The sequence below is a fragment of the Mastigoproctus giganteus genome, chromosome 5 (genome assembly GCF_048544385.1).
Source record: "Mastigoproctus giganteus isolate SK-2022 chromosome 5, ASM4854438v1, whole genome shotgun sequence".
NCBI lineage: Eukaryota > Metazoa > Arthropoda > Arachnida > Uropygi > Thelyphonidae > Mastigoproctus > Mastigoproctus giganteus.
This window is the reverse complement of record NC_143579.1, coordinates 149,993,800-150,014,431: the sequence shown is the minus strand read 5'-3', so window position 1 is coordinate 150,014,431 and position 20,632 is coordinate 149,993,800. Positions and strand designations below refer to the sequence as shown.

Sequence of the window (20,632 nt, the reverse complement as noted above, 5' to 3'; positions counted from 1 at the left end):
AAGAAAGGCGACATTTTGCCAATCGGTTTTTCAGTAGTGGAATGTATAATTAGAAATCTTGGAACAGGCCCTGATGATATTTCTGTTCGCTGCCTCTTTGTAGCAATAATGCTATCTGGATCTTTATCTATGTTTTCAGATAGGGACCGGGTTGGGGGCCCCTGAAGAAGTTAATTTATCAGGATTCATGAAGTTTTTTATATGGTTCAGTGCCCGGGCTCCCCACCCACCACGGAGCCCAAAGGGACGCCCACTACCCGGCATGCAATAAATGCGCTCGGGAGTGGAACGCCAGGGCTACCCAGACACCATACCCGCACCGCCACCAGCCTGAATCCTGTCCTCGGACCATGAGGGTAGGGGCGTGGCTTGACACGGTTGACCCTCGCAGGCGAGCCTACTAGCCGATTGATCCTAGCCGGGCCTTCCAGGACCACCCGTCTTGTCGAAGCAGGGGCCAAAGTGGTGTATTGAAGCTGGGCCCCTCAACCACCAGGATCCCCCTTTCCGAATTTCCACGGGTCGCAGCGCACGGCAAACACGCCGGATTCCATTGATGTAAGCCTGGAACCTGGGCTGTGGGCATTGGATCCCAGTGATGCTAGTCTGGAAGTCCAGCAGTGTCACTGGGAGGTCCCCTCACCACGCACAGGTGCCCACGTCGAGGGGAAAATGAAGTTGAAGTACTGGTTTAGCCTTCGAATGCAGACATGGTGTTACTTAGACATAGGGGAGGCAGAATTTGAATATTAGGAGTACAATGTGTGTACAGAAAGGACATAGTGCATAATGTAAATTGATTAGCAACCCTGAAGGACTCTCTCAATTCCATGACAGTACTATGCAATGCATACAGTACTCTGCAATGGACAGAGAGTATGGGTGGCTAGTGTGTGTATATATATACGAAGGGCATTAAATAAATTATCTACCTACCTATGAAGGAAATGAGATAGAGGCGAAAATCTTTTTTTATTTTTCAATGTAACTTACCCGAACTTTCAGTACATTTGTTCCATTTTGTTGGCAATAAGGAAATACCAGACAAAAAAAAATATTTTGTCCTGTCCATCAAATAACACAGAAACAGCAGACTTCAGTTCACTATCATCATCAAAGTGACATCCACATACATTTTTCTTGAGGTGTTGAAACAGGAAACAATCACTGGGGGCCAGATCCAGCCTGTAAGGTCACAGTCTCTCAAAGCAGCACACCTTTGGAAAGTTTTCTTCGGTGTTTTTCCTTTATGACATCCTTTAGGTTGGGCAGTAGGGATACATATGACTCCCCAGTGGCTGTCTGCTTGTGTTCCAAGTAGTGAATATACAAAATTCCCTCAGCATCCCAAAAAATGGTGGCCCTAATCTTGCCAGCTGAAGGTTGTGTCCAAAATTTCTTGGGTGGGGGAGAACCCTTGTGCTTCCATTTCATTGATTCTTACTTGGTCTCAAGGTCCCATGTTTCATCATCCGTAACAATTCTGGAGATGAAAGTTTCAGGATCCCTTCCTTAAAGCTCTAAATTCTTTTCACAACACTGTACTCTGAATTGCTTCTGCACAGGTGTCAGAAATCTGGGGACCCACCTTGCATTGACCTTAGTAACCTTGAAATGTTCATGGAGGATGGTTATAACTGTTCCCTCAGATGTGTCATATTCCCTAGAGTTGGGACACCTTTAAACGTCTGTCATTCAGCACAAGGGTTTTCACAGCTTGACACATTTCTGGAGTGGTTGCTGTCACAGTCTATTGAAGATGACCCACATCCAGGCATTCCTGGATGTGGATCATCTTTAGTAGACTCTCTACCCGACTGGAATTGTTTTGACAAGAATTTCACCTGGTACTCAAATTCCAATTCATGAATGTCAGTTCATCTGCCATTTTATTTTCAAATAAATCCGCTGGATTGAGAAAATCCAAATTAACAGTCTTTAAACTCTGTCCAATTAATTTTTATGAGAGAAAATCTAATCAGTTGTCCTGGAAGGGATTGAGAATGAACATCATACCAATGTGTTGACTTAACAAAATAAACTATTGCACAATGATTGCTAATAGTCCAATGTGTAATGTGACTGATATTAGATTTGCAAAAGAAGAGGAAACCAAGGTCACTTATAGGCCATATAAAACTTATATGGCCTATAAGTCAAGGGGTAGAATTTTTTTCAGCCTGGTCTGTACTTGTTAACAGGAGAGACTGCTTCTACAGGGATGGGATACACTTAAATAGAAAGGGTGCAAGAATGTTTGCTGATGCTATCGAGGCAATGTTAGGTGGGTCGGAAAACTGCTAGATTGGGGGATACAAGGACTAATAGATTAACAGTAGCCACTGGCAGAGGTGAAAGTGATTCTTGCACTGCTTCTATTGGAATGAGCCGCAGCCTGGAAAATAAGATGCAGGATATTTCAGAGACTGCTGGGAATCATTGGGGTACAAGTAAACACATGGGTTGTGTTAGGGTAGCTAAGAAAAAGAACAGGTGCATGTATACTTGTGTGTACACCAATGCTAGGAGTTTAGTAAATAAATTTGATGAATTTGAGGTATTGCTCAAAACATCAAAGGCAGATATTGTGGGGATTTCAGAGACGTGGTGTCACACAGATATAAGAAATGCAGAACTGGAATTTGGGGAGTACAATGTCTACAGAAAGGATAGACAGGATAGGAAGGGAGGAGGGGTTATGCTATTAGTTAAAAAACACATAAAATCCAAGGAAGTGAAGCCAGTCCACATCGCTGGACAGTGCAGTGTCGAGTCAGTTTGGTGTGACATAAGCATTGGGAGATCAAAATTGAGAGTAGGAGTGTGCTATAGGCCTAATGACTCTGATGAGTATAATAAGAAACTGTTCGGAGAAATAGAGTGGGCCAGTAAATCAGAGAGTCTTATAATGGGGGATTTTAATTTCCCAGATATTGACTGGAATTTGACAATCATCCAATAAATCCACAAGGCTTTTGTGGATTTATTGGATGATTGTTTTCTACATCAGCATGTTCGGGAGGCAACTAGAGGGAGTAATACTCTTGATTTGATTATCAGTAGTGATTCTTCATGCATTAAGAATCTGCAGATAAATGAACCACTTGGTGGCAGTGATCACAGTGTGCTGAAGTGGGAGTTACTCAAAGAGGTAACTACCATTAGGGGTAAAGGGAAGGGTTATTGCTTTCGTAAAGGCGACTACAATGGACTGAGACAGTATTTAAATTCTATACAGTGGGATCAACTGATGATATTGCCAACAGCAAATTCAAAATGGGAAGCATTCAAAGAACTTATCGTGGAAGCTACTAGGCTTTACATACCAACTAAGAAATATTGTTCAAGGTTTAGGCCTAAATGGTTGTCAGATGAATTAATGAGGCATATGGCAGAGAAGAAAAATGCATGGGATACATACAAATTAACACGTGACACGGACGCCTATGATAGATACAAGTTGATCTGTAACCAAGTTACAAAGGAGGTTAGGCAGGCGAAGGCAGATTACGAGAGATCCTTGGCAAGGGATGCGAAGAAAAACAGCAAAGAGTTCTTTACTTATGTAAACTCTAGAAGGAAGGGGATGAATCAGATTGGTCCACTTGAGATCGATGGGTCAACTGTTGATGACCCTGCTCGGGTAGCTAACAAACTAAATGAATATTTTGCATCGACATTCACACATGAGGAGTTATTCAGCGAGGGGAATGCCAGAGGTGTATTCAATTCTAGCAGTAAGCTAGAGAATCTTGTAATAACTGAGAGCAAAGTGGAGGAGAAATTGTTGAAGATAAACACAAGAAAGGCACCTAGGGTGGATTGGATCTATCCAGTTATATTAAAGGAGGCAGCAAAGGAGGTAAGCAAACCCTTAGCCATAATTATGAGAGCTTCCTTGGACTCAGGGGAGGTACCCATTGACTGGAGATGTGCAAATGTGACCCCAATTCACAAAGGGGGATCAAAGGCTGACACAAGTAATTATAGACCTGTGAGTTTAACTTCTGTTCCCGGAAAATTAATGGAGGCACTGGTGAAAGAAGCACTGCAGGATCATCTAGACAAGACTTCAGTTATAGCTAGGACACAGCATGGTTTTGTTAAGGGGAAGTCTTGCCTGACCAATTTGATTGGATACTATGATGCAGTCACAAAAGAACTGGATGCAGGGAATAACTTTGATATTATATACTTGGATCTTAGAAAGGCTTTTGATACTGTTGCACATGGAAGACTGCTGCACAAATTGGAGCAGTGTGGCATTGGAGGCAAGTTGCTGCTATGGATAAAGGGGTGGTTGAGGGGGAGAAGACAGAGAGTGGTAATCAATGGACACTGCTCATCGTGGACTAATGTTATTAGTGGAGTCCCTCAGGGTTCAGTATTGGGGCCTTTATTGTTTTCTGTATTTATAAATGATATTGATGATGGTATATCAGGCTTAATGTCCAAGTTTGCAGACGATACGAAGGTTGGCAGGGTTGTCAAGGACACTACTGACACTATGCTGCTGCAACAGGATTTGGAAAGGTTGAGCAGATGGGCTTCGAGGTGGCAAATGAAGTTTAACATTGACAAATGTAAAGTACTACATATGGGAAACAGCAACCCCAGAGCAGCGTATCAACTCTGTGGTACTACACTGACAGTGGTAGAGAATGAAAGGGACCTGGGGGTGGTGGTGCAGGCAGATATGAAGTTCTCTGAGCAGTGCAGACGAGCTGCAAGAGTAGCTCATGGTGTATTGTCAATGATATATAGGAATTTTTCTAGCAGGGATAAGGAGGTGATTATTCCCTTGTATAAGGCAATGGTCAGGCCACACCTAGAGTACTGTATACAGGCCTGGAGGCCTCATTTCAGGAAGGATGTAGAGCTGCTGGAACGAGTACAGAGAAGGGCAACTAGATTGGTGAATGGGACAAAGGGGTTCTCTTACGAAGAAAGGCTTAAGTTTTGCAAATTACAGTGTCTGGAAACTAGGCACCAGCGGGGTGATCTGATAGAGGTGTACAAAGCCTTGAATGGTTTGAGCATGCTCAATGCTGATGGGATTCTTCCTCTAGCTCAGAAAAATCACCTGAGAGGGCATAAATTCAAATTGAGGAAAGACAGATGTAGGATAGATGTGCGGAAATTTGCCTTTAGCCAGCGGGTGGTTGGTGGGTGGAACAGACTTCCATCCCTTGTCGTGGAAGTTGATAGCCTAAATAAGTTTAAGGCTCAGCTGGACAGGTATTTCGAACGAACAGAGGGGTGAAGTGGAAGTGGTTATTTTTATTTATTTATGTTACTTTTTTTTTTTTTTTTTGGCTGATGCTGCATAAGCTTGCTTTCTTGCATCAAATGCCTCTACTAATGCTAATGCTAATGCTAAGTGTAGTTGAACATTCCAAGTAATTCAGAGAGTCATTAAAATCCTCAGTAGGAAGAAAACAGAGAGATAAAATAAAACTACATAGAATGGTATGTTATTAAAACACAGAGAGCACATGCAAAGCAAAGTGTAACATCAATCTCTTAATTGATACTGGTTGAATTCTCTTGCTTTTATAGAAAATCTTGTTATTTCAGATTACATGTTATTTACTTCAACAGAACACTCCGTTGGCAGACACCCACATCTCATCAGCTACAACTCTAGAACGTTAGCAATTTATCCATAAAATTTTTAGTTTTGGAAATATACTAGATTGATTATTTTATCTGTCAAATTCAGTCTGTACAGACTCAATCATCAGAAATACTTTGTTGTGCCAGTTCTAAAGCTCTTTTATATTCGTAGCAGTTGGTAGAATGCTGCTACCTGATATTTCTGATTGTTTCTTTTGCACCTTTTACAATTTATAATACAAAGGAATTTCTCTTTATTCAGGCATTCTGCATAGAGTATGCCTATATCTCAAGCATAAAAAACACTTGGCAACAACTGTAAATGGCCGATGTCATGCAAGCCACAGGCCAAGAAAATCCTGTCCATAGTTGATATACATTTATAAATTTGAGGGGGGCAAAACTGATTACCCAGTGAACATTTCATGACGATCTTGATCTTGTAAATCTGAAAGTAGTATCCTATCTGACTCCCTATACTGAGAATCCATAGTCACTAAGATTTTTATTGTACAACTCCTCAAAGAGGTCTTCTTTACTTAAATCTTTAGGTATGTCATATCAAGACTGCAGGATTATCTTTCTTGAAAACACCTATAGATATGTCTGCAGAGAACAAGAAATCTGAAGTAGATATGCTTATTAGGAAGCAGTTTCTAGTATTTATATTTATCTAGATTTATATTTAGTATTTTATATCTAGTATTTTATATTTATTACGTGCTAATCACCTTTATTATGTGCTAATCTCAAGGATTTTATTTTTATACTCTTAAACACTGTCTTTAAAGTATTAGATACTAAATTTTTTACATCAACACTTCTTTTCAGATTACTATTTTCCAAAGTTTGCAATATAACATTTTTGTTTCAGCAGCTTGATTAACTGATCCTTGAATATGATCCATTTTATTAATATACTTACTGAAAAGGTTTGTACAACTCTATCTAGTAAATTTGTGCCAGCTTTTAATTTCTTTATTAATTGCTCTTAATCTCTCATTATCAATTAAGAGAACTGAGATGTAGTGACAATCTTAAGATTTGACCATTTTTCCACAATTATGTCTCCAACCTTTTTAGTACTTTGTTGTACTAAAAGTACTTTTTTTGTAGTACCTTCTTTCTCGCCCAGAAAGAAGCTCATTATATCTTTTCTCATATTAGATATCATAACCAAGAGGAAAGTGTAAGAGAAATTGTTGAAACTGAACATAAGAAAGGCACCTGAGGTGGATGGAATCTACCCAACTATATTAAGGGAAACAACAACAACTCTCATTATGGCAAACCTTCAGCCATGACGAGAGCATCCTTGAATTCAGGGGAGACTGGAGATATGTGAATGTATCTTCACAATTTGCAAAGGGATCAAAGGGTGACATGTGCAATTACAGCTCTGACTGTTAGCTTGACTCCTGTTCCAGGGAAAATTATGGAGTTATTGGTTAAAGAAGTAATGCAGGGCCAGCTAGACAGGGACAGTTATATACTGCTGTTACAGCATAAATTTGTTAAGAGGCAATCTTGTCTAATCAATCTGATTGGATACTATGATGCAGTAATAAAGGAACTGGATGCAAACAATAATTTAGGCATTAAATACTAAGATTGCAGAAAAGTTTTTGATCTTTTATAGATAAAAGACTGCTATACAAATTGGATTAGTGCATTTGCATATAATACAAAAGTTGGAAGGTGGTTAATGAGAGTAATCAGGGCATGCTATTGCAGCAGGATCTAGAAAAAGTAAACAGATGGGTTGAGAAGTGGCAATTGATGTTTAACACCGATGAATGAAAGGTGTGCATATACGTAGCAGCAATCCCATAATAACATACCAACTGTGTGGTACTACACTCGGGGTAATGGAATGAAAAATACTTGAGGACAATTGCACAGTCATTAGACATGAAGTTCTCTATGCAGGGGCTGCTAGGACAGCTTATGAAGGTTTTGCCAATGGTTAGGCTACATTTTTGAGTATACGATTCAGGTCAGGAAGAATCATTTTAGAAAGGATGTGGATCTGGTGGAATGGATGTAGAGAAGAGCAACTGGATTAGTTAGGAAAATAAAAGGGTGCTCTTATCAGGAAAGGCTTTAATTCTGCAAATTTCAGCAACTATAGACGAGGGGCCTGTGAAGAGATCTGATTGTGGTGTTTAAGGCTTTGAATGGTTGTTGCTGTTGTTGGAATTGGGTTTAATGACACAAGGCCTACTAAGGCCAAATTGTGTCTGTGCATCATTTATTCACAAGAAGCATATCGTTAGAGATGTTAAATTATATGCTCCTGTACAAGTCAATATGTTTTAGATACAATAAAAGTTCTTCAATATTTGCTTCATTTCCTAAGAAATTATATAAATCAGGTGATATATTCAATGCGGAGAGTGACTGAAAAGTGTTTAACCAGATGGTTAAACACTCAACCAACCAGAAAATGACAGACCGTAAGTTGCATCTGACCGGATGAGCACTGAGGTAGGTTTTCTCCCAATAAAAGGAAGATACAAGTATGATGAGTGTGTCCAATTCTGAGTCTTGCCAGTGCCACTTCCTCTCGTCTGTTTCGTCGGAAGCCAAAGAGCCACAGTTTGTCTTCTTTTATCTAGTAAAGTTTATTGTTGGTGTTACTTTTTCAGATCTGTGACTATTTATCTTAGCATGCTTTGCATATGGCAGACTAATAGTCAGTGTAGGGAACCTGAGGATGTTGCTTTGAATGAATTGAGTAAGCTCAATGCTTATGGCATCCTGCCTCTTGTACAGCCCCCCCCCCCCCAGGCATAAATTCAAATTGAGGAGGGATGGTTGCAGAATTAATGTGCAGAAATTTACTTCCAGCCAGCAGGTGGTTGACTGTTGGAGCAAACATCCATTTGGTGTTGTAGAAGGGGATAATTCGAACAAATTCAAGAACCAGACAGACACCGTTAAATAGCACAAACAGGTGATACGGAAACTGTTCTTATTGTTAGTTGTATTTATTTATTTATTTTTTTGGCTGATGGTTATATAAGCTTGCTTTCTTGCATTATTTGCCATTAATACTAAACCTGTCAGAAGAGGTGCAGTATTAGGTATTAACCGTGGCATTTGAGAACTCAATGGGTAACATGCAATGAAAGCAGAGAACCATTCTGGTGGGAGGGACATTTCAGTTTGCAGTTAGATGGAACAGTGCAGCCTTCTTGGCATAGTAGGCTTGTTTCTAGTTATTTGCTTTAATTTTCTCGCTTTGTGGTATGATGTATTCATCTCTGTTTTATATCACCATATTTTTCCTGTTTCCACCCAATGGCATCTCACAGAGAATGCAAGTGTTCAAATGAAAATTCTTGCTTAATTTTTTTTGACAATTTTTAAATTCACAAATCCTCATGAAAAATACACATGGATTCAAAAAGAATTTGTTTCAAATATATAGAAGGAAATTTCATGAGAAATTAACAATTTTAAAGTTCTCCAACACTCAACACTCCTTCAACCCCCACCCCCCTCCAAAATAAAGTTGCTGTGCATTCCAATGATGAAGCCTGCTACTAGTCTGCATCATTGGCCACATCACTGCCACAGTTTATTCAGTCTCAATTTATTGGGAATAAAAAAAAAAAAAAAAACTGAAGTAGACATGGGCTCTGCTGTAGAGCATGAGTTCTCAGTGTATTGGAAAAACTTGGATCCCAACCCTGCTCTCTCTCTTTTTGTTGTTTGGAAACTCCCCCTTCCTGTAGATAAAATTAACCAGTAATGCATAACACAAATGCAAGCTCATAGCTGATAGGCCACTTCGAGAAAATGCATACATGAAAAAATAAAATATTTTCTTTTTCCATGTATGAAAAAAAAGATCCCACTAAGACAACCAGGTAACTGTGAAGTGATTTGAATAGCCTTTTAACCCAGCCCTTTGGCAGGTTCAGAAGTTACTAAAATGCTAAGTCCCTTGGTTGTTTGGATGACGGTGCCTTTTCCTTAAGAGATGAGCACAAGCAGGTGCAATCCTATTTTCTGTCATATTTTAATTTAATCTAATCATTTATCTTTTGGCATTTTAGTTTCACAAATCCAAAAAAAAACAAAAAAAACAAAAGTGCATCAAAAAAGGAGATTAGGTCATTTCAGCAAGCCATATATACTTTCAAATGGTATGTGAAACCATTTCTTTCTATTTTAGCACAGAGCTATGTTATGTGAGATTATGTATTTCCCTATATACAGGGTGTCTCAAAAATATTGGTACAAATGTTTAGGGGAGGTAGGTAGGTAACATCTAAAGGAATGTGAATCGCATAGGAACCCACAACCGGAATCGTCACCATAAGTTGGTACGCTGCGCTGTTCATCAGTTCGCGAGAGGGAAAATTTCTGGTTTATTCATTCAAGCAGTAGTCGCGGCACAAAGAGCATGCATCAATATACGAACTGTGAGCTGGCAGACATGCACCTAGTATATGGATTAGCAGAGGGCAATGGACGAGCCGCTCAACGAATTTATGGAGAACACTTCCCAGACAGATATGTACCGGACCACCGTTTCTTTCCGCGTGTGCATCAAAATTTGTGCGATTGTGGGTCATTCAGAGGGAACAGGAGTAGTGCGGGCAGACCACGTTCGACGCGAACTCCTGCCATGGAAGAAAGTGTGTTGAATGCCTTACAGAATAATCCTACTACCAGCACACATGCCGTTGCCTCTGCCTTAGGAGTGTCTCGTTGCAGTGTACAGCATGTCTGGTACGACGATTCCTAACATCCCTTTCACCTCCAAAGGGTTCAGTTATTGCTTCCCCATGATCATCCTGCACTGTGGCTTTTGCACAGTGGTTTCTCCAAGAAAGTGTTCAAGATTTGAATTTTCCACCCTATGTTTTGTTCACGGATGAGGCTTATTTCACTCGGGAAGGCTTATTCAATCAGCACAATGCTCATGTGTGGGCTCACGATAACCCACACAGTGTGCACCCCCCATGCGGCACAACGTCGCTATGCAATAAATGTGTGGGCAGGTATGGTCGGCGACTGCATAGTCGGCCCATACCTGTTACCATCCCGCACGAGCCCCGTCAACCAGGGTTACTTGACGATGTTCCAGCAAATGTGAGACGCAACATTTGGTTTCAACATGACGGGGTGCCTGTCTATTATGGAAGGTGTGTTCGTGACCATTTGAACAGGTGTTTTGGGCGTCGATGGATTGACCGTGGGACCCGTTGCCTGGCCCCCACGCTCACTTGATTTATCGAGCCTTGATTTCTTTCTGTGGGATGCCCTCAAACCTATCGTGTATGAATCGCCTGTGGAGATGGAAATGGATCTCGTGGCGAGACTCGTCTGCGCTGCTGCTACTGTCAAAGAAACTCCAGGTGTGTTCGACCGTGTCCGCCAATCAATGCTGTGTCGGTGTCACGCATGCATCGCGTCTCGTGGTGGAACCTTCGAGCATCTGTTGTAACATCATGAAATGGATCCATCTCGTACTGCATTGTTAATATTATGTCAAATAAATGTTTGCCACTAATTACTGTCTTGTGTCTCTGCTACTACTTCCCGTGACGTTTCCGGTTATGGATTCCTATGCTATTGACATTCCTTTAGATGTTACCTACCTTCCCTAAACGTTTGTACCAATATTTTTGAGACACCCTGTATATATTTCACTTTCACAATTTTAGGGATCCCCCCCCCCTTTATTAACCTATTCGGTTTAGATCCAAAACTAATTCCCAAGACCATTTTGTTATTGTATTAATTGCTGCTTGATTTAATTATGTTACAGATATAGGACTTTGGCGACAAATTTATATTATAATGACTTACATAGAAAAAGTTTTACTTTTTTTTTTTTGTAAGTGACACTTTTGCACTTTGCTGAACTGATTTTACATAACTATACATTCATATTTAGCATTTATATCTTTTTTCATATAAAATTAAAACTTCAATAAAATTTTTAAAATTAAATAAAAAAAATCAAAGTTTTAAATCAAAGTTTTAACAGGATTAACCATGAAGTAATCTCAGTATTAATATGCAGCAAGATTAATGATTACTAACCATATCTTCATGAAAGAAAGCAACTGTTGTTGTTGCATCTGGAGTTTGCAAAAGTGTTGCAGGTGAAAGAGAACGTAGATGCCAAATACAGAGAGAAGGCCCACCTCCACAAACCTTTAAAAAGTAAGTTAACGAATTTTATTAACAAAATAAACGTTAATATTAGTATCAACAAAATACTGTAAGGAATCAAGTTTATATAGCAATAGCAAAAAAAAAAAATAAATAAATAATAATAATTAATTAAATAAATTTAAATCAGAACTAAAATAAAGTAACGAATTTCACACCCCCCTCACTTAATCTACTTGATATTGATGGTTTGACTGTTGATAATCCTGCTCAGATAGCTGATAATCTGAATGAGTATTTTGCATCTACATTCAAACACAAGGAATTCTTTAGGAGAGTGAAGGGCAGAAACTTATTAAACTCTAACAGGGACCTTAATAATTTTGTAATAACTGAGAGCAAAGTGGAAGAGAAATTGTTGAAGTTAAACATAAGAAAGGCACCTGGGGTGGATGGGATCTATCCAGTTACATTAAAGGAGGCGGCAAAAGTAAGTAAGTAAACTCTTAGCCATAATTATGAGAGCATCCTTGGACTCAGGGGAAGTCCCCACAGACTGGAGATATGCAAATGTATCCCCAATTTACAAAGGGGTATCTAAGGGTGACATGAGTAATTGCAGATCAGTTAGTTTAACTTCTGTTTCAGTGAAATTAATGGATTAACTGGTTAAAGATGCATTGATCATCTAGACAATACTGCAGTAATAATTCAGACACAGCATAGGTTTGTTAAGGGAGAGTCTTATCTGACAAATCTGATAGGATACTATGATGTGGTTACAAAGGAACTGGATGCAAAAAATGATTTTGTTATCATATACTTGGATTGGATTTCAAGAAAGCTTTTGACACTGTTGCATATACTACTGTACAAAATGGAGCAGTACATTAAGGTAAGTTGCTATAATGGAGGGCACTTAGAGGGGAACAGGCATTCTGTGTGTTATCATACACTCAGTCTAAAACACTGATGGATCCAATATCTTTCTATTTTAGAGGATTTAGGAGAAGTCCGGTTGGCCTGCCTCCCTAAAATCCACACATCACACCTTCTCGATGGTAAGCCCTGTTACGTCACGTAGGTGGCAACGAACGTGTAGTGATTCTCTTCAAGATGCCTGGTCAGCGTGAAGAGGAAAAGACCAAAACCTCCAGCACATGACAGCAAGATGAAACAAATGGCCCTCAGTCCCCAGCGACTTTCACTCCCCCTCATACGGCAGCGAGAGGATCAGAGTGGAAGCAGAGGGTGCTAAGAATCTCTGGGTACGACCAGGCTGCCAAGTACAGAAACTGAACTTGGCCTGTTACAACGTAAGATCGCTCATCGGTGAAGACAGGATATTAGAGCTGTTTCCACCTCTAATATCTAGGAATTAGAAAATGTGAATTGGAATATCACCGGTTTGGCTGAAACAAGAAGAAATCAATCACTTATAAGTTTATCAAGTGGAAATCTGCTGTACACCAATGGAAACAGTGAAAGGAGTGAAGGTGGAGTTGGCTTTCTGGTCCATAAAGATATAAAAAACAACATTTTGGAATTCAAAAGTACATCACCAAGGGTGTCAAGACTGCTACTCAGGATTTCCAGAGAGGTATAAGTTAAAGGTTATAATAATTTATGCACCAACATCGAGCCATGATCATGAAGAGGTTGAAGAAATGTACACCGAAATTGAGTCTTCTGGATGAACAGAAAACTCTCTACACTATCATTATGGGGGACTTCAATGCTAAGGTTGGAAAGAGACAAAACGGCACAAAAAGGGGAACTATAGGAAAATTTGGAATTGGTGAAAGAAATGAAAGGGGTGAAAGACTTGTGGAATTTGCAGAATCATAAAGTCATAAAGCCCAAGAAACCTATAGGGAAAAAGAAATCCAAAGAAGAAAAAATTAGTCAAAAAACACGTTATGATGAACCGAAGGAGACAAATGAAGAGCAAGATAAACACTGACAAGGAGAAAATTGAGTATACTGAGTTATGCAAAGCCATTAGAAAGAGATTCAGAGAGAGGACATAAGAAGATTTAACACAAGAAAAGTAGAACAAGCATTAAGGGAAAACAAAGGACTTAAATCAACAGCCATGAGCAGTAATACAGAAAGACAAATGATTAGTAATAAAGGGGTTCCATTCCAAAGTATGAAATTTATAAGAAAAACTAGTCTAAAATTTTGTCTATGTATGTATTATATGTACCTTCATAATATGACTATGTACATAGTGAAATGCAAGCATATGGCATCGAAATGAAAATAAGAAGCAATTTAATATTAAATGTAATATTTATGAGAAATTTCAAACAAATCTTTCATAGCAGCGCCTTTGCTAGCTAAAAAAACTTATCCCGCCAGTGCTATCACCAGTTTCGCTAAAGTGTAGATAAAGGAGTTTTGCCTTTTCACGAATGATGAGTGAACTTAACGAAATTTTATTTTGAGTTCGGTCTTCTATCCACAGATTTAAAGCCTTTTCCATTTTTTTCCATTTTAACATCACGAGTTACAGAGCAAATTTTTGAAGCAATTAGCGCATTTTCACAGACACTACGGCGGATTTTTTCTTCCGATTTTTTGATTGATCGTACCGTTGACTCATTGATTTTATAATCTTTTGCCACTGAGGACACACTTTCACCATTAGAAATTTTGTCTAATAACTTAATTTTATTCACTAATGTCATCACCTTCTTTGATATTTTCACATTTCCCTTGTTATTCGTATCCATATTTTTGTATGGGTTAGAAAGAACTTGTTCACAATAAAGTCACTTTCTTCCATTAACACACTCGAAAAAGTCAGTTTTACACTGCAAAACAGTGTTGGATTTATCACTTTTATAAGCATATCAATTTATAAAGCATATCTTTCTTAGTTGATGTTTAATAGGATATCCAAACAGAAACCCATAAAGATAGAAAAATGTAATGTAAGCTTTAAAAGCATATTGTACTGTAAACAATGTTATGGCTGTATTTAATATAAAATCTGAATTTTGAAAGTGAAATTTAATTTCTAGTTCAAGTGTACTTAAAAAAAAAAAAAAAAAAAAACTTTCCTTTTTTGCCTCCAGATTGTTGATAGTCCAAAGTTGGCACCTGTGCATTTCATTTAGTCACTTATTTGATTGGTAGGGCTGGACTCTACATGGGGAAGACATAAAATAACATTGGACTACAAAGGGTAGGAAGGATGCTAAACAATCAGGACCAGGCTGTGCTGTTCAGAATAACAGATCATTTATGCGTATGGTCTGAAAGATGAGGACTGAAGTTTGAGCTTGCTAAATATAAGGTTCTCCATTTGAAAAAACATAAATCAGGGGTGGAGGAGGACATACAGATTGGGTAATATGAAATTAAAAGTGGTTCGGGATGAGAATGATTTAGGATTATCATACAAGCAGTTATGAAGCTTTTCTTACATTATGAGAAAGTGGCCAGAAGGCTCTACATGTGGTCTGTGGGACCTTTGCTAGCAGTGAGTACATTATCACTCTTTTTATAAAATTATGGTGACCACCACATATGCAATATTGTATTCAGGACTGGAAGTTCACATAAAATAGAACATAAGTTCTAGACAGGGTACAAAGAAGGGCACCTAGATTCACTTTGGGTTGCCCATGTGCTGTAGAAGATGTCAGCTGAAGAGCCTGGAGACATGACTTGAGGTGTTTAAGTCACTTGAAGAAATAAGCTGAATGAACGAGAGAGAGAGAGAGAGAGAGAGAGAGAGAGAGAGAGAGAGGGGGGGGGGGTGTTTCACATGCAAATGAAACAAGAATATTTCTCTGTGGGTAGTTGATAATTAATGATTCTAAACTGCTTTGGGATTCTGTTATTGAGTAGATTCAAAAATCACCAGATATGACTGCTTTCATGCTACTTATCTGAATATATCTAGTTCTTTTAAATTGGATTTTTTTTTTAGCTGTATAAACTTCCATCATTTGTCACTACTGATGCTAATCTTAAAGTGGATTCAGAAACTTCTGCAAAAAGTATTAATTATTAAAGTAATAAAAATAATTATTACATTGTTACTAATTTTTGCACAGTAAAATGTGGAGTTAAATATTATTTGTTTAATTTTAATGTATATTATGGTTTCATCATTAAGTGCAAAAAAAAAAAAAAAAAAAGTTGCCTATAAGAAAGTAGTTATAAATATTAGTGAACCTCATGTGGCTATAAACCATTCATGGTCTATGTGCAAAATTGCAGTGTGTTTCACGATTAAATTTTGTGGTATAAGAAGGCTTGCGTCAGATTTCGAATTCTAACAAATTTTCTGAGCTATAAACAAAATTAAAGGTAACTTTAATTATTCTTGTAATTTGGAGATTATAAAAATGAATTATATATATATATATATTATTCTTTTGTATTATCATTCTATTGTGGTTTAATTCGTCTTTGTTCATCATTAATGTCATTGTTTTTCGCCATGATGGCTAATTAAACATTGTCCGTGCCGGTGTTTTTTTCCTATAGATATTATAGTTAATACATTACTGGTCTTTAAGCTAGCCTATTCTCGGTTATCTTAATTACCCGTGGCCTATACATTTAGGATTTTGCAACTTGTTGCGCATTGCTAAAGAAATTTTCATAACACTTATTGATGAAAAACTGTAGCAATAGGCAAATTATCAATATTATTTTATAACTATATCTATAATTTATACATTTTTATACATTTTTGTATTACATCACATGGACGTCAATCCCCTACTTCATCGGGGGCTTTGAGTGGATTGACGGCCCATTCGATGTAATGCATTTTTTACTTACCCGTTTCTGTTGCATCTATCACATTAATTAATTTTATCACAATAAAATTAATTTAGAATTAATTTAATAGCTTTGCTATTAAATTAATTCTAAATTCCAAGGTTCTTTTTAAATTTTTTTGGACTTATGTTTATCTTATTCTTCTTAATTGTTGTTAGTTAAATTAGTATTATTTATTATGAATTAAATTAATTCTTTATAATCTCTACAGCAACTGTGATAGAATACACAAAGCCCTACGGGTAAGTTTTTTTGTATTGCAATACTATTACTTACTTGATGTGTTCCAGTGGAAGTCGAAGAGTCAAAAAGGGAAACTTGTTTTAAGGATGGCTATTTTTATGGCGCAGTCGCATTAACGCTTTACTGTGTGCCGATGGTGTATTGGCCGAAGTCCCCGATTTTCAGGCCAATGTCTATTGTGGATTTTGTTGTTGATTCGATGAATTTATTTATTTATTTGTGTATTTACATTATTTTTACATTTGTTTTATGCCTTACCTCGGACAGTGCCGGTACCGCTTTTCCAAGCCGTAACAGCACTTATTTGTCCAGAGGCAAAGCCCTATACATATATACAGCCTTTTACTAGGGGGGGGGTCAATTTTGGCAATAGGTCGTAGTGCAGTCAGGCAATGAGCCTCGCCTGAGTGCAATAAACCTAGTAAATAAGGGGATACTCTTCTGAGTAATTACTATTTTATTTTTATTTTTAGTTGGTTTTTGATAAATGTATATGGGTCTACATTGGGGTGGTGTTTTCTAATATTTGCATATATGTCAGTTTTTATGTGATATCTACTGTATTGTTTGGGAATTTTGTTTCTATCCAGTGTTTTGATGAGTTTTAGTATTGCTATTTTTCTGCTATTTATATTGTTGCATATTTTTAATAGTCTGTTTGTTTGATTTCTTATGGTATTACCATGTATATGCTTTGATATGTTACTTTCCCAGTGTGTGAGTTTTATTGTTTCAAAATTAAAATGGTCTCTTTTATCATGGTGATGTGTATATATTTTGTCTGGGTAGATGGCAATTTCGCTGTCTAAGTAGACAGCTTTTTGGTTGTTATCCGGATTTGTACATTCAATTTTTAGGTCTGCTGGGTCATTGTTCTTTGCTACATTTATAAAGCTGTCATGGTTGATCACGAGTACGTCATCTATATATATCTGTAAAATTTTATATTGTCCGTAATGTTACTTTCATAATGGTGCAGGTAGAGGTTAGCCATGGCGCATGAACTGCTGGATCCCATAGCTATCCCCCTGCTTTGTATATACATTTTGCCTCCCATTAGTATGTAGTTTCCTTTGACACTGATTTTTGTGAGGTCATTCCAGTATTGTTTGTTGCATTGTAGTACGTTCTGATATTTTTGGTAATATATCTGTAGTACTTATTAGGCTGTCGTGCGCTATGCTTGTAAAGAGGTTTTTGAAGTCTTATGTGTTTATACTTTTAATATTATTGTTTTGGTTTTTTAAATCGTACAAATATTCTTTGTTGTTGTTGATAATTCTGGTGTTTTTAATTTCTTTGGTGATGTTTTTTAATTTGTCTTCCATGATCTTACTTTTATACTTGATATAGCTGTTTTTGCCTGAAGTAATGAATCTTTTTCCCGTAGGAATCTTGTGATATTTCGGAATCCAGTATATGTAGGGGTATTGAATCCTGTCTATTTTAATTTTAAGCTTTTTATGCATAGCCAATATTTTTTTGCTGATGCTGTTTGGATTGGCTTCTATGTACTTGTATGTTTCATTGTCATGCAATTCCTCTTTTATGGCTTCTATGTAGAATCTTTTGCAAATGATACTGAAATTATTGTTTGCTTTGTCGGTTCTAGTGATAACAAATTTGTTTTGTAATTCTTTGATTTTATTGTTGATAGTTTTTAAATTTAAGTGATTGTTATTTATATGATGTTTTTGTATTGTTATGTTTTCCCTGAAACAGTCTAGTATGTTTTCAGTATTGGCGTTTATCCAACATTGGAATGATTCTATGGGTTCATTGCTTTTGTATGTATGCAGCTTTTAATGCAAATTGTAACAGATCTGTGAATATTGATTTTTTAATATATTCCAATCTAATTGGAGTGTTGGGTCTGAATTTTGTACCCTTTTTCATTGTTTCTCTTAGCGTTTTGTCTTCGATAATATTGAGGTCTCCTGTTACTATATGATTGTAATGTGTATTGATGAATTTTTTATATCTACTTTCCTGGCAGTGACAAGTTTGTTCTCCTTCATTCATATTATCAATGGTGTTTTTGTAATTGCAGATGGTTAGTCCTATTGGCTTGGTGTATCTGTATCTAATGTTTATTTGTGTGTTTTTGATGGGTAGGTAACATTTGTTATTATTTATGATATTACCTATATTAACTGTATCGTATAAACGGTTTTGGTATTTAATTATGCAGTACTCTTTTTTAGTATGTTCGTTGAAATTTATGCCTATTCTGAATTTAAATATCTTCAAGTATAGCCATATACAGAGTAGACCCATATACATTTATCAAAAACCAACTAAAAATAAAAATAAAATAGTAATTACTCAGAAGAGTATCCCCTTATTTACTAGGTTTATTGCACTCAGGCGAGGCTCGTCGCCTGACTACGTACTTGTATATAAAAATGTACTCGTATAAAAATGTATAAATTATAGATATAGTTATAAAATAATATTGATAATTTGCCTATTGCTACAGTTTTTCATCAATAAGTGTTATGAAAATTTCTTTAGCAATGCGCAACAAGTTGCAAAATCCTAAATGTATAGGCCACGGGTAATTAAGATAACCGAGAATAGGCTAGCTTAAAGACCAGTAATGTATTAACTATAATATCTATAGGTAAAAAACACCGGCACGGACAATGTTTAATTAGCCATCATGGCGAAAACCAATGACATTAATGATGAACAAAGACGAATTAAACCACAATAGAATGATAATACAAAAGAATAATAATAGGTACTCTGTTTGTACCCATGCATTGCTAAAACAGCTACTGGGACAACAGAAAAAGCTAGAAAGAAATTAAATAAAACTACTATAATAGAATATTAAAAATAAAATGCGAATTGAACCATCATAATACAAAAGAATAATTATATATATATATATATATATATATATATAATAAAATCTGTGTATAATTTAATTCAGATTATTTTCTTTTATCATTGCTGCCCATTTTTGTTACTTATAGTGTGTTATCTAAACCCAACCTCTTGTGATCTGTTTGGATCCCCCCCCCACACACCTTCACTTTTGTTTTTCAGATACAAGGAAAGGTGGTAATGCTGTTCACATCACTGAGCCTTATAAGCATGCGATAAAGTAATCAGTTTTGGTTACAGTAAAATGCCGATTGTTTTATGGGCATTTTCAGTAATTGCACGTATATTTCTTCTTACATTTCAGTACTGTTTTCTTGTAATGAGAGTACTGAATTTTTTGTACTTATTTTAATTTTCAAAATGATAGCAGTAGTTATAACAAAAGCCTTAAAATACCTTGGTCTACATAATGGTAAAAAAGAGATGCATTATGATAACTTCTGCTTCCTTTACTTTTTAACTAAAGTAACTATTGCTATATCTAGTCTGCTATTATACTTTCAGTTTAAACATTTCTTAGCCCATCCACCCTAATTGTTTTAGATCTTGTTGCATGAGCTTACCCTGATTACTGTCAATATCCACCCTGCGAACCATTGTATCATCTGCAAACTTAGACATTAAGCTTGATATACCATCATCAATAAATATAAAACAACAGTGGGTCTAGCACCAAACTCTGGGGTTGGGGGGAATTCACTAATAACATCAGTCCACAAACAGGAGTGTCCATTCATAACCACTGTTTTTTTCCCATCATCTATCTCTTTATCCATAACAGTAACTTGGCCTTAGTGCCACATTGCTCCAGTTTGTACAGCAATCTTTTATATGCAACAGTATGAAAACCCATCCTAATATCAAAGTATATAATATTTCAGAATGTTCAGGACATAAAGAAAAACTTAACTGCCAAACAGAATGTCATCTGTTTGGATGG

At 37.0% G+C, this 20,632-nt stretch overlaps 1 protein-coding gene across 1 annotated transcript in view; it reads right to left on the bottom strand.

Moving 5' to 3' along the window:
- The window catches only part of thoc6 (THO complex subunit 6), a 247,387-nt gene that overhangs the window by 37,221 nt on the left and 189,534 nt on the right, over positions 1–20,632 (bottom strand). The window contains exon 11 of the mRNA XM_090374235.1: positions 11,680–11,793. Within this exon, the coding sequence (XP_090230361.1) occupies positions 11,680–11,793 (114 nt within the window). The remainder of the gene's footprint in view (positions 1–11,679; positions 11,794–20,632) is intronic.